The 12,435-nt window shown below is 44.1% G+C and overlaps 1 protein-coding gene and 1 long non-coding RNA gene across 2 annotated transcripts in view; one reads left to right on the top strand and one right to left on the bottom strand.

The window, feature by feature from the left end:
- TMC2 (transmembrane channel like 2) overlaps nucleotides 1-12,435 on the bottom strand; it is a 67,745-nt gene that overhangs the window by 35,801 nt on the left and 19,509 nt on the right. The window contains exons 5-7 of the mRNA XM_049649820.1: nucleotides 4,218-4,308; nucleotides 693-774; nucleotides 222-328 (exon numbers count right to left, since the gene is read on the bottom strand). Of these exons, the coding sequence (XP_049505777.1) occupies nucleotides 222-328; nucleotides 693-774; nucleotides 4,218-4,308 (280 nt within the window). The remainder of the gene's footprint in view (nucleotides 1-221; nucleotides 329-692; nucleotides 775-4,217; nucleotides 4,309-12,435) is intronic.
- Nucleotides 5,635-9,304, top strand: LOC125936761 (uncharacterized). The gene is made up of 2 exons (XR_007462117.1): nucleotides 5,635-5,878; nucleotides 8,566-9,304. It is a non-coding gene; the product is annotated as an uncharacterized LOC125936761 (long non-coding RNA).

Below are 12,435 nucleotides of genomic sequence, written 5' to 3'. Positions count from 1 at the left end.
AAAGTAAAACAAAAGATAGAAAAGTGTAGCGTCCACTTCTTAATTTAGGAACAGAAGTATTTGGTTCCATCCTCTGTCCTGAACTATCTGGGCAATTGATGGGAGTATAGAATTTAAAATGAACGACTGGTTCTTTGTAAAACAGAGAGTATTTGATTAAAGAGGATGGTGTCATGATAAGCCTCAATGCTATCTGAAGATATAGGAAGTCCTTGTCTTACCTCTGGGATTATAACTAAGCCAAAAATTAAGCCAAAAAGGACGAGGTTAACTCCATACATCCATCGGAGAAAGATGAAATACGATGCCACTGAGGAACCAAAGTGACCTGGGGAGAGAAAAGACGGTAGGATTTAAGCACCGCAGAAGGAGGACGTTAGCACTACCAAACGCTTTGTGTGGGTGACGGATTCAGTTTTCACATCAGCTGTGGAACGTGATGTTCTCATCTCCATTTTCTTTTTCCAGATAAATGACCTGAGGCTCTGTGGGATTAACCACTCTACCTAAACTCCCACAGTCAGACAGTGAAGAAACACAGTTTAAATCTTGGTCTGACTAGTTGAAAGCCCATTTTGTTTTCCAGTACAACAGAACCTATGAAAGAATCCGATCAGTTGGTCACGAACGCAACCCAAGCCCTTGGAAAACTCCAGCACACCAGCTACAAACGCTGACACCAAAATACTCACTTTCAATGTCCTTGATCTTCATTTCCCAGGGTATACACTGAGTCTTGAAATTATCAAAGTCTCTCTTAAACTTGACCCACTTCTGAAAGTAAACAGGCAACACACTCAGTTCATTGCCATCCCGCCTTGAGGCCTGGGGGGACACACTGGTGCTGACACATCACCACCAAAATCAGGAGCAGAGGGTAAGAGAAGCCAGGACAACATAAAGTCTTGTGTTGGTCTGTGGCACTGATAAAATGTCAAGTTTGGACCGTGTATATATGAATTTAGGAATTCTCTAGATGACGTCTGGTTTGGGGGATCACATTGGGTTAGCAGCCTCTGACACAACTTTTTTTTTAATCTTAAGACAAAAATTGAAGGGCAAAAAGAAGTCTCGTAGCTCTCAAACCCACATTTAGCAGACACTCAGGTGTCTAAATCTGATAGGAATTGTCGCTCCAATGCGGTGCTGGTAAAATGGGTAAACCCCCTCAAACCATGGCTTCCATTCTTCTCCTGGTGAAACAACAGCCCGTTTCTTTGTTTTTGTTTTTTGTTTTTGCTGAAAGGAGTTAGAAAGGCATTTTGCTTCTTTCCATGGTCTGTCTCCAGGTCCAACACTCAGAGTTCGTGCCAGTCAGGAACTTGAGTGGCTGTCTGGCTGCTGGTTGGATGAAAATTGGTTAGCTCTCAAGGGGCTGCTCTCCAACAACCCCACTCCCTGGCAATGAATCCATTTGGAATTGAACAACAGCAACAGAAGCGACAACTCACAGAAAACTGAGGACAAGGAGGTAGGAGGGAGAAGACCCTAAGGTCAGTTTCCATTATGATAAAGGAGTCCTAAGAACATGTTCCTGAAGGAAATGAGGTTTCCCATGTAAATTCACTAAAGGATCAAAAGGGAAGTTTATCAGACGAGTTTCTAGATCTGTAGGCTTTGACCGTAACCCGATGGGATGACTGCTATATAAGGAAGGAAACCATCTGTGGAAGAGGGCAGTGGTCACAGATGCAACAAAGAAGACGAGCCGAGGGCAAAACCTGGTTGAGAACAATGGCAGAGATATATATCCCTAAGACCAGAAGGGGAATAGCAGACGGTGGACATTGGGCACTCCAGTCCCATGGCTTTATCTGCCTTCCCTAGCTCTGATTCCATGCTCAAAATTCATCTTTGGCTTGGGGTGCCTGGGTGGCTCAGCTGGTTAAGTGTCTGACTTCAGCTCAGGTCATGATCTTGAGAGCCTGCTTTGAATCCTCTGTCTCCCTCTCTCTGTCCCTCTCCTGCCTCGAACTCTCTCTCTCTCAAACATTAAAAAAAAAATTAATCTTTGGCTTATTTGGCTTTCTATGTAAGCCTGTCTCTAAGGAAAGCATTGCCCGTCACCTGGGCTGTGACGATTCTGGTTTCGAACGCAGTGTTTTGTCATTGCAAATTAATAAAATGGAATTGGGATTATGGTTTAGCCACCCGTGTAAGTAACTCTACTATCAAAAATAAAAGGCATCGTTGATGTGGACTTCGCATTTCTAGTTCTGTCATCGGCTATTTCTCCTTGTAAATTAATAATCCACCACCTGGTTTTACCTATCGGTCTCAGAAGCTTTATTAATAGGAGTCCTCCCTTGCGAGATCAATCCCCTGTCGGGGTGCTGATAATATCAGTACAGAATGTAGGCTTGCAAGGCTGGGGCCAATAGGGGTAATGAACATGGCTCAGGGAGGCCCCTGGGGACGGCCTGCCAGTTAGTTGATCACTCGGCAACCAGCTGACAGCCCCTCAAGGCTGTGGGCATCTCGGCCTGAAAAGTGATGCCCTACAGGTGGGGCAGAGGCCGAGAAGGCCTTGGGGAAGCTCTGTAGTGAAGCTCTTATCCCTCATTGGTTTAGAGAATCAGAAAACTGGGATGGGACGCGGGCAGGAGAAGACCTCAGCTCCCTTTCTCAGAGCCAGCTGAGGCGGGAGCTGGCGGGAGCCAGGGAGGACTGAGCGATGAGATATGCTTGTCTCCGGCTGGGTACAGAAACAGGCTTTCTGATAGCGGGCAAATAAGACACAGGCAAGCTACCCATTCTGTCCGCGCATGAAATCCAGATCTGGATGACTAAAACAGCCAGCGAGGCCTGAAAAATAGTATTGCAGAACAAGGAAAAGGGGACACACCTCTTTGTAACTTTTGAAAAGCATTGCCTCTAGGCTCCATAACTAATTTTTGACAAACGAGCCTGCATTCACAACAGGATACAAGAAATGTGGTTTCTAAGTAAAGGATAACACTTTGAGTTTTAAAAAAGAATGTAAGGGAAGCATGGAAGGATTACAAGGTAACTTAAAGCCCAGTAATTGAAGGAGAAGAAACATTATAATAATATAATAAAGCCTATAATTGAAGCCGAAGAAAATGGGTTCAGTGATATTGAGAATAAACCTGAGACATTTCTGAGAATGCAAAGAGAGGAAGTAAAGAATTTAAAACAACGAGGGAAGGTAAACACAGAGGATGGACAGCCATCCTTTTCCTAAGGAAGGAACTAGAACTATTTGCAGGGAAACACGATTAAACAGAATCATTTAGCAAAGATATGCTTGAAGAGCACATTCCTCAGCTGGGGTGGGGGCGGGGGGGAAGACCTAAGTGTGCAGTTATTAAGTGGTAAATAGTCTCTAGATCAAATTAATAAAATGACCCAAAGATAGTTATTGGGCAAGTAAGATTGAAAAAGGAGAAAAAACAGCTCAGGTCATGATCTCACGGTTCGTGAGTTCAAGCCCTGCCTCGGGCTCTGTGCTAACCGTGTAGAACCTGCTTGGGATTCTCTCTCTCTCTCTGCCTCTCTGTCTGTCTGTCTGCCTTTTAAAATAAATAAATAAACCTAAAAAATTTTTAAGAAAAAGGAGAAAAGAGAATATTAGGAATAAAAAGACTCCAACCCAACATACACAGAAAGTAGTTCCAAAAATTATGGGACCACCACCTGCAACTTTCTGGTAATACATACGAAGATCTTAATTAAATGATTGAGTTTTGGGAAGAATACAAAATATCAAAATGGCCCCAAGAAAAAGTTAAAACTCAAACACACCCATGAACAGGGAATACAGGAAAAAAACGCTCAAGGTGTTGCAAAAAAATGAATGATTTATCAAACGAACTGTCCTGATTTGGGGCTTGGAAAATAAGATCCCAGTGGTTTTAACCTCATCAATTATTTTATTTTATTTTATTTTATTTTATTTTATTATTTTATTATTATTATTATTTTTAACCTCATCAATTTTGTGAGCTTAGTTCTTCACTGGGGAGGAAATGAGTCTCAGATACACCGGAGCCCTCACAGATAAATGTAGAGAAATTGACAGGAAACAGTTGGTTTCCTTTCCCGGACAAATCGGTCAGTTGGCTGGACCTCGCGCTGAGGATCTGGGCGGGGGGAGCCGGCCACAAATGCAGAGGCTGGGCAGGTGCCTGTGATGTCACCCAGGTTCAGAGGCTGAGCAAGCCCTCCCTGGGGTTTGCTCCCTCTCTATCACCCACCTTAGCCATCAGCATCCTGTAGGCGTAGAGTCGCTTGCCTTTCCCCTTTCCTAAGGCTCCTTCATACTTCTCCACAAATTCTTGGGCCTCTCTGGTTAGGAAAAAAAAAAAGGGGGGGGGAGGGGGGTAGAGGCAGAACTTTAATCCCAAACTGAAAAAAATCTGAACTATGAGAGTGTACATGTGGCTGGAAGCCTTATGTGTTTTTATACCCCTAGTTAGAATGTAAGCTCTGTGAAGGTAGGGCATTTGTCTGTTTCATTCACTGACGTTTCCCAAATGCTAAGAATGGTGCTTAGTACATGGTAGGCACCTGTAGGCAGAATTTTGGCTCCCATGACCTTTGCCCTCTGGTGGTACACCCATGAATGTCGAAAGGGACTTTACCGATGTAATTAAGATTCCTGACTTAATTTAAAGATTTTTTTTTAACATTTATTTATTTTTGAGAAACAAAGTGAGACAAAGCGTGAGCGGGGGAGGGACAGAGAGAGGAGACACAGAATCTGAAGCAGGCTCCAGGCTCTGAGCAAGCAGTCAGCACAGAGCCTGATGCGGGGCTCGAAGCCACGAACTGTGAGATCATGACCTGAGCCGAAGCCAGACGCTCAACCGGCTGAGCCACTCAGGCACCCCATGACTTAATTTAAAATGGGGAGATTCGGGGTGCCTGGGTCGGCTGAGCATTCGACCTCGGCTTGGGTCATGATCTCGCAGTCCATGGGTTTGAGCTTTGCGTCAGGCTCTGTGCTGACAGCTCAGAGCCTGGAGCCTGCTTCAGATTCTGTGTCTCCCTGTCTCTCTGTCCCTCCCCCCACGAGCACTCTGTCTCTGTCTCTCAAAAATAAAGAAACTTAAAAAAAATTAAATAAATAAAATAGGGAGATTATCCTGGATTCTCGGGAAGGGCCCAGAGTGACTACATGAGCCCTTACATACAGAAGAAGGCAGAAGAGTCAGACAGATGTGGCAGAAGGGGAAGTCAGAGGAATTGGAATGAATTCTTGACCCTCTGTTGCTGGGGGCCCTCAAGAGGACGCCACGTGGAAAGCAAGGGAAGGAATTGAATTCCGCAAAAACCAGAAGAGGACCTCTAGCCCCACATGGGCACCTCAGGCCTGCTACTACTTTGATTTCAGCCCGGTGAGACCTTGAGCAGAGAATCCAGCCATGCCACGCTGGACTTCTGGCCAGCAGCACTGTGAACACGTAGGTGAACAAGGTCTTAAACGGTTACACTTGTGAAACTTGGGTTGCGGCAGCAATAGAAACAAATATGGCAAAGCAGATGAAGGGAATTGAGAGGTAAAAGATGCCAGTTATCAAATAAGTAAATCACGGGGATATAAAGTGCAGCCTAGGGAATACGGTCAATAATATTGCAATCGTGTCGTATGGTGACAGATGGTAGGCGGACTTAGCGCAGTGAGCATTTCCCAATGTATATGAATGTCGAATCCCTACGCTGAACACCTGAAACTAACAGAGCGTTGTATGTCACGCTTCAGCGAAGAAAAAGGAAACGAACACAGTGTTCACCAGACATTTGTGGACTGCCTGAATGTTGAATGAGTCAGACACCGATCAGTTGGTCAGAACCGACTCCTGCCTGAGACCCGACTGCTAAATATTCAGGAACTTGACCGGCGAGCTGTTAAACGGTTGGTAGCTTGAAATTGGCCACGGTGGGAGTCTTTAGACCACAGAAATCAGCAAAGGCTACAAATCAGGCCCCCTTTATCCCACCCCCCAGAGACCCAGTTTGCCAGCAGCCACTGGATTGACCCGCACAAGCGGGTGAGGAAAGAAGTCCATTTAAGCGGGGGGGGGGGGGGGGGGAAGAAAACCTACCCCCCCCCCCCAGCGCAGGCGTGGGCAGATGACAAGAGTCAAAGTCGCATTCTAACCTCAGGTCAATCCTAAAGCTGGTTTTTATTTTTTCCGATGTCTCAAATTAATGAGGCTGACTGTTCAGCTCCTGAGCCCAGGATCAAAGCCTGGTCTGTGTGGGATTAAGTCTCTGTAATGGGATCAGCTCCCTGTTGTCCCCTAGGCAGGACATGTCCAGGCAATGAGCTATCTGGAGCTACCAACATAGCCATGTCACAAAAAAATGTTTTCGTAAAATGTGTATTTCTTTTTTTTTTTAATGTTTTATTTTATTTTTTGAGAGAGAGTTTGAGAGAGAGAGAGAGAGAGAGTGCAAGCAGGGGAGGGGCAGAGAGAGAGAGGGAGACACAGAATCCGAAGCAGGCTCCAGGCTCTGAGCTGTCAGCACAGAGCCCGATGTGGGGCTCAAACCCAGAAACCGTAAGATCATGACCTGAGCTGAAGTCGGGCGCTTAATCGACTGATCCACCCAAACGCCCCAATAAAATGTGTGTTTCTGTTCTCTTCTTGTATCTTACATCGAGCAGAGGCTTGTAAGCGCTGGGAATTTGTGACTTTCAATGTGCCAGCTTTTACGATTTGGGGACTTCAAATGAGGATTCTCAAAAGTAAGAGCCAGCTCTTGTGCCTGAGCCATTGAGCCTGGCGGCAAATGCTTCTCTTCTTGACGTCCAGACTCTGTGTCTAGACCCCCAAAGAGCACTCGGGGGAACAGAGGGCCCTGCCCAGCACTGGGTGCAAACTCTGAGGACCATTCCCAGTGAAGGACCCACCTCATTTAAGAACACTGATGGACAGCAAGCTTTTCTGGGTCCTGCAAAAGGATACAAATAGTAACAACTACCTTTTTGCAGCGCACTCCTGTACCCCTGTTACCTTCAATCCAGGCTCTCGTGTTCTTCCTTACCAGAGAATATTTGGTTTATGGAAACCACTCGCTCCTGCCCTGCACTTCCTAATCGTTGCACATCTCACTTCTGTAAGGTGCTTCTGTCCCCTCCTCGTCACCAACGGTCTTTTGAAACAAGAACATGGCACAAACTCGCCTTTTTCCTCTCATCGGATGGTGTGCGGTAAACGCAGTGAGAAGTCAAGAGAGGAGGGACCCGTTTGTTTTGAGGAAGCTTCACGGGGCCTGGATCTCCAGGTCACTCCTGGCAGTGATGATGAGCCCCTTAGGCGCCTCCAACACTCGGCAGAGGAGGAAGCTATGGAGGAAGGGGCTTTCAGGCGCGGTCACCCCACAGACAGCGCTTCAGAATCCCCTCACGTTTGCCTCTTGGAGGACCCTCCTTGGAAATAAAGTGGCCCAAACCACAGTTTGGAAAACACGGTTGGGAGGGGGTCAGTGATTGCTGCTGGGAGGGAAGGAGGATGTATTGCGCCAGAGTGGAGCCCCAGGCAGGGTTCTGTGCCTCCCAGAGTGGCACTTTTCATCTAGAAATGGGGACAAGGATGTGAAAATTGGAGGTGTGCATGCTCGCAAGGTGAGCATAGGGACTTCATTCAGCAGGCAGCCACCCCTCCCCCTTCCGAGGAAGCAGCAGTTTCTGGGGTGGGCAGCTGATAAGCCTCTGCCAAGCTCAGGGGCTGGGGTGGAACCTTCTGCTCTCCCAGGTGCCTTGACAAGGGGCTCAGTGACGTGGCCTTCCACAGTGGAAACACTCTGAAGTTGACCCAAGGCATCTCTCAGAGACATTACATACCTCCCCAAACTCTTCCCTGATGAAGGAGCTCAGATTCAAAATCACACTTAATTTATAGATGCAGATGTAAAACTAGACACAGAGCCACTCTGTGCTTGATCCTCATAGAGCTTTGCTGTCCCTTGCAGGACACTGGGAGAGAGCATCAGCCAGCCTGACATCTAGAAGACACCTGGAAATAGGAAGGATGCACTCGAAGGTCAAAAGGAGGTGGCGGGGGGCTGGAGGTGCAGAGTGGTTAAAGGCGGCCTGGGCCAGGCTGGCTTGGCATCTCTCTTTGTCCCCAAGCAATCTCCATTTTCAGCTGTGGAGACAAGGGTCAAAGAAACCCTGAACTCATGCTAAGTGGAAATTGAGATCAGTCAGGTGAGGCATCTGCTCTAGAGACCTCAGTGAATCAATCTGAGAGAGGGGAGGTTAAGCGAGCATGCCTGGCTTCCAGAAGTGGTGGTTTAAAATATGTTACCAAATTATTATTCTTCCCTTTAACACGGAGAACCAGGGGTGCCTGGGTAGGCTCAGTTGGGGTTGAGCGTTGGACTCTTCATTTCAGTTCAGGTCATGATCCAAGGTTGTGAGATCGAGCCTCATGGCAGGCTCTACACTGAGTATGGAACCTGCTTGGGATTTTTTTTTCCCTCTCTCTCTCTCTCCCTCCCTCCTGCTCTCTCTCTCTAAATTAAAAAAATAAAAAATAAAAAATAAAAAACAAAATAAAATGGAGAACTAAATTCTTCTCCCCTTGAATGCAGGTCTGACTTAGTGACTTGTTTCCAATGACTAGAAAGTGGTAGAAGTGACAGTTTATGACTTCTGAGATGAGGACATAAAGGGTATTGTGACTTCTTCCTCGAATACATCCTCTTCTGAGGGAAGCCAGCTGCCATGTCATGAGGATATTCAAGTATCCTCTGAAGGGAAACTGAGGCCTTTTTTTTACGAACCAGCACCAACTTGTCATCCACGTGAGTGAGCCACCTTGGAAGTCGATTCACCAGCCCCAGTCAAGCCTTCAGATGAATGCAGCCCTGTCCAACATCTTAACCCAACCTCATGAGAGACTCCAAGTCAGAACTGCCCAGCGAAGCTGCTCCTGAATTTCTGACCCATAGAAGATAATAAATGTTTCTTATTGTTTTAAACTACTAAGTTTTGGGGAAATTTACTATACATCCCGAGATAATATACTGTAGAACTCAAACCACTGCTATTTTTGGTGCTTACACTTTTAGGTTTGTTACATCTTCCTCTTGGTGGATTGACCCTTTTATCATTCTTTTTTTTTTTTTTTAACGTTTTATTTATTTTTGAGACAGAGAGAGAGCATGAACGGGGGAGGGGCAGAGAGAGAGGGAGACACAGAATCGGAAGCAGGCTCCAGGCTCTGAGCCATCAGCCCAGAGCTCGACGCGGGGCTCGAACTCACGGACCGCGAGATCGTGACCTGAGCCGAAGTCGGCTGCTTAACCGACTGAGCCACCCAGGTGCCCCTGACCCTTTTATCATTCTACAATGTTCCTTTCAGTCCCTGTCAATTTTCTTTACTCTGAAGTCAAATTTATTTGATATTTACATAGCCTCTTCTACTTTATTTTGCTTGACATTTGCATGGGATATGTCTTTTTACCATCTTTGTACTCTCAACCTACATATATCATCATATTTATTTATTTATTTATTTATTATTTAAAAAAAAATTTTTTTTTTTAACGTTCTATTTATTTTTGAGACAGACAGAGACAGAGCATGAACGGGGGAGGGTCAGAGAGAGAGGGAGACACAGAATCTGAAACAGGCTCCAGGCTCCGAGCCGTCAGCCCAGAGCCCAATGCGGGGCTCTACCCCACGGACCGCAAGATCGTGACCTGAGCCGAAGTCGGACGCCCAACCGATTGAGCCACCCAGGCGCCCCTATATCATCATATTTAAAGTGAGTCTATGGACTCACTTTGTGGACTGTATGGAGTTAAGTCATTTTAAAAATTACTCTGCCAATCTGTCTTTCAGTTGGTATATTTAGACCACCTACATTTAATGTAACTGTTGATATGTTAGGGTTTAAACCTACTATTTTATTTTTTGTTTTCTGTTTGTTCTCTCTGTGTTTCATTTCTGTTTTCTTGTTCCCTGCAGGTTACTTGAACATTTTTTAGGATTCCATTTTGGTTTATCTATGATGCTTTTTAGCATTATCTCTTTGTATGGCCTTTTCAGTAGTTGCTCTAAGCAAAATATTATGTAATATATTATATTATATTATTAATATAATTAATATATTATTATTATATTACTTATTATATATTAATATAATTATATTTATATTTATATAATATATATTATATATTGTATATTAATATAAATTATATTATATTTATAATTAATATAATTATATTAATATATAATAATTAATATAATATAATAATTAAATATAATTTAATTATTACTGTACATTATCATATAATATAGTATGTAATGTAAGGTGTGTGTTTGTACACAACACTCATATATATACACACATATATATCATATACATATACATATATATCATATACACATATATATATCTTATCAAAGTCTACTGGAGCTGACATTTTACTAGGTAAAGTGTAAAAGTGTTACTTCCCTGTATGTTCCTTTATCCTCCCATTTATAATTGTCTTAAATATTTCTCTACATTCATTGAGAACCATATTAGATGATGTTATGATTTTTTTCTTCAACTGTCAAACATAATTTTAAATACTCAAGAGAGGAAGGGAAATCTATGACAGTTTTCAATATTTTTGCTCTTACCATGTTCTTCCTTCCTGATGTTTGAAGATTCTTTCTTTTATCATTTCCTTTTTGCTTAGAGAATTTGCTTTAGCCATTCTTTTAGGATAGTCTGCTGGTAACAGATTTTTTTTAGGTTTTCTTCACCTGAGAATGTCTTGATTTCTTTACTCTTAAAGGATATTTGGCAGAATATAGAATTCTTTTCATTTAGCACTTGAAAAATTTTTGTGCTCCCTTCCTCTGTCCTCCAGGGTTTCTAATGACAAATTTTCTGTCATTCTAATTGCTTTCCCCTTTAGGCAATGCACTGTTTCTCTCTGACTGCTTGTAAATATCCTGACTGCTTGTAAGAAGTTTGACTATGATATGCCTTGACATAGATCACTTTGGGCTTATCCTGCAGGAGGGTTTCTTTAGCTTTCTTGAATCTGTAAGTTTTGCCAAATTTGAGAAATTTGGGGGCATTGTTTGTTTGAAGACTTTTTCAGCCCCACTCTGTTTCTCCTCTTTTCTGGGACCCCTCCCACCAACCCTCTCATATTCAGGGTGAGGGATTTGGAAGAGACGCTAATGTAAGAACATTTATTATAGTCCCACATGTCCCTGAGGTTCTTTTCACGTTTTCTCCCAGACCATTTTCTCTCTATTGTTCAGATTGGGTAAATTCTCTTGTTTTACTTGCAATTTCATTGATTCTTTGCTCTCTCCGTTCTGCGGTTGGGCCCACTCGTTCGTTTTTTAAAATTTTAGTGACTGTATTTTTTGACTTCGAAAATGTCTAGTTGTGGGGCACCTGGGTGGCTCAGTCGGTTAAGCGTCTGACTTTGGCTTAGGTCATGGTTTCACAGTTCAGGAGTTCGAGCCCCGTGTCAGGTTCTGTGCTGACAGCTCGGAGCCTGGAGCCTCCTTTGGATTCTGTGTCTCCCTCTCTCTCTGCTCCCCCTCCCCTGCTTGAGCTCTGTTTCTCAAAAATAAACAAACATTAAATAAGTAGTCTCAAAAATAAAAATTTCTAGTTGTTCTCTATATCTTCTATTTCTTAGGGTTTCCATTTCTTCGTTAGTTTCACTGCTCGGTGAAGCACTTTTGTAATGGTTTCTTAAAATCTTTGCCAGGTGATTCTAACATCTATATCATCTTGGTGTTAGAATCTTTAGTTGTCTCTTATCATTCAGCTTGAGATCTTCCTAGTTCTTGGTATGATGAGTGATTTTCAGTTGAAGCCTGGACACTTTGGATATTAAAACACTCCGGATCTTGTTGAAATCTTCTGTTTTAGCAGGCCTCCTCTGACACTGGCCCAGTGGGTGAAAGGGATCCTGTCTGGTTACTTCCAGATGGAGGTCCTTGTTCTTCCCTTGGCCTACTTTGGCACCTGGGGCTGGGTAGGACTCTTCATTACTGCTGAGTGGGAATGGGAATTCAGGTGCCCAAGCAGGTTTTACTCAACATCCTGCCTAGGAGGGATGCCTTGTTACTATCAGGTGGTGGTGAAAGGCCAGCCTCCCCATGGACTTGCATGGACACCAGAGGGGGAGGGAGGGTTCATTACTTCATTACTGCCCACTGGGGATGAAAGTCCCTGTTTCCCACCCAGCTTTCTCTAATACCAGCCTGGTGAGGGCATTGGGGGCACCACTTATGCCCTGTCTTGAGGTGTTCTTTGTCTGTGTTTATTCGTGTTTCTGGGTTGCTGGCTTCTCCAATATTCAGTCTAGGAAATATAGGGCAAGAAGAAAACCCCAAAACTCAATGGTCCATCAACCCTTTGGTTGTGAGGTCTTTCACCAGACCGTCTTCTTCTCTCTACCTTTCTGAGCCTTCTCATGTTTTTGCAGATGTTTTGC

This window comes from Panthera uncia (genome assembly GCF_023721935.1).
Source record: "Panthera uncia isolate 11264 chromosome A3 unlocalized genomic scaffold, Puncia_PCG_1.0 HiC_scaffold_11, whole genome shotgun sequence".
Lineage (NCBI taxonomy): Eukaryota > Metazoa > Chordata > Mammalia > Carnivora > Felidae > Panthera > Panthera uncia.
This window is presented reverse-complemented; position numbering and strand designations above follow the sequence as displayed.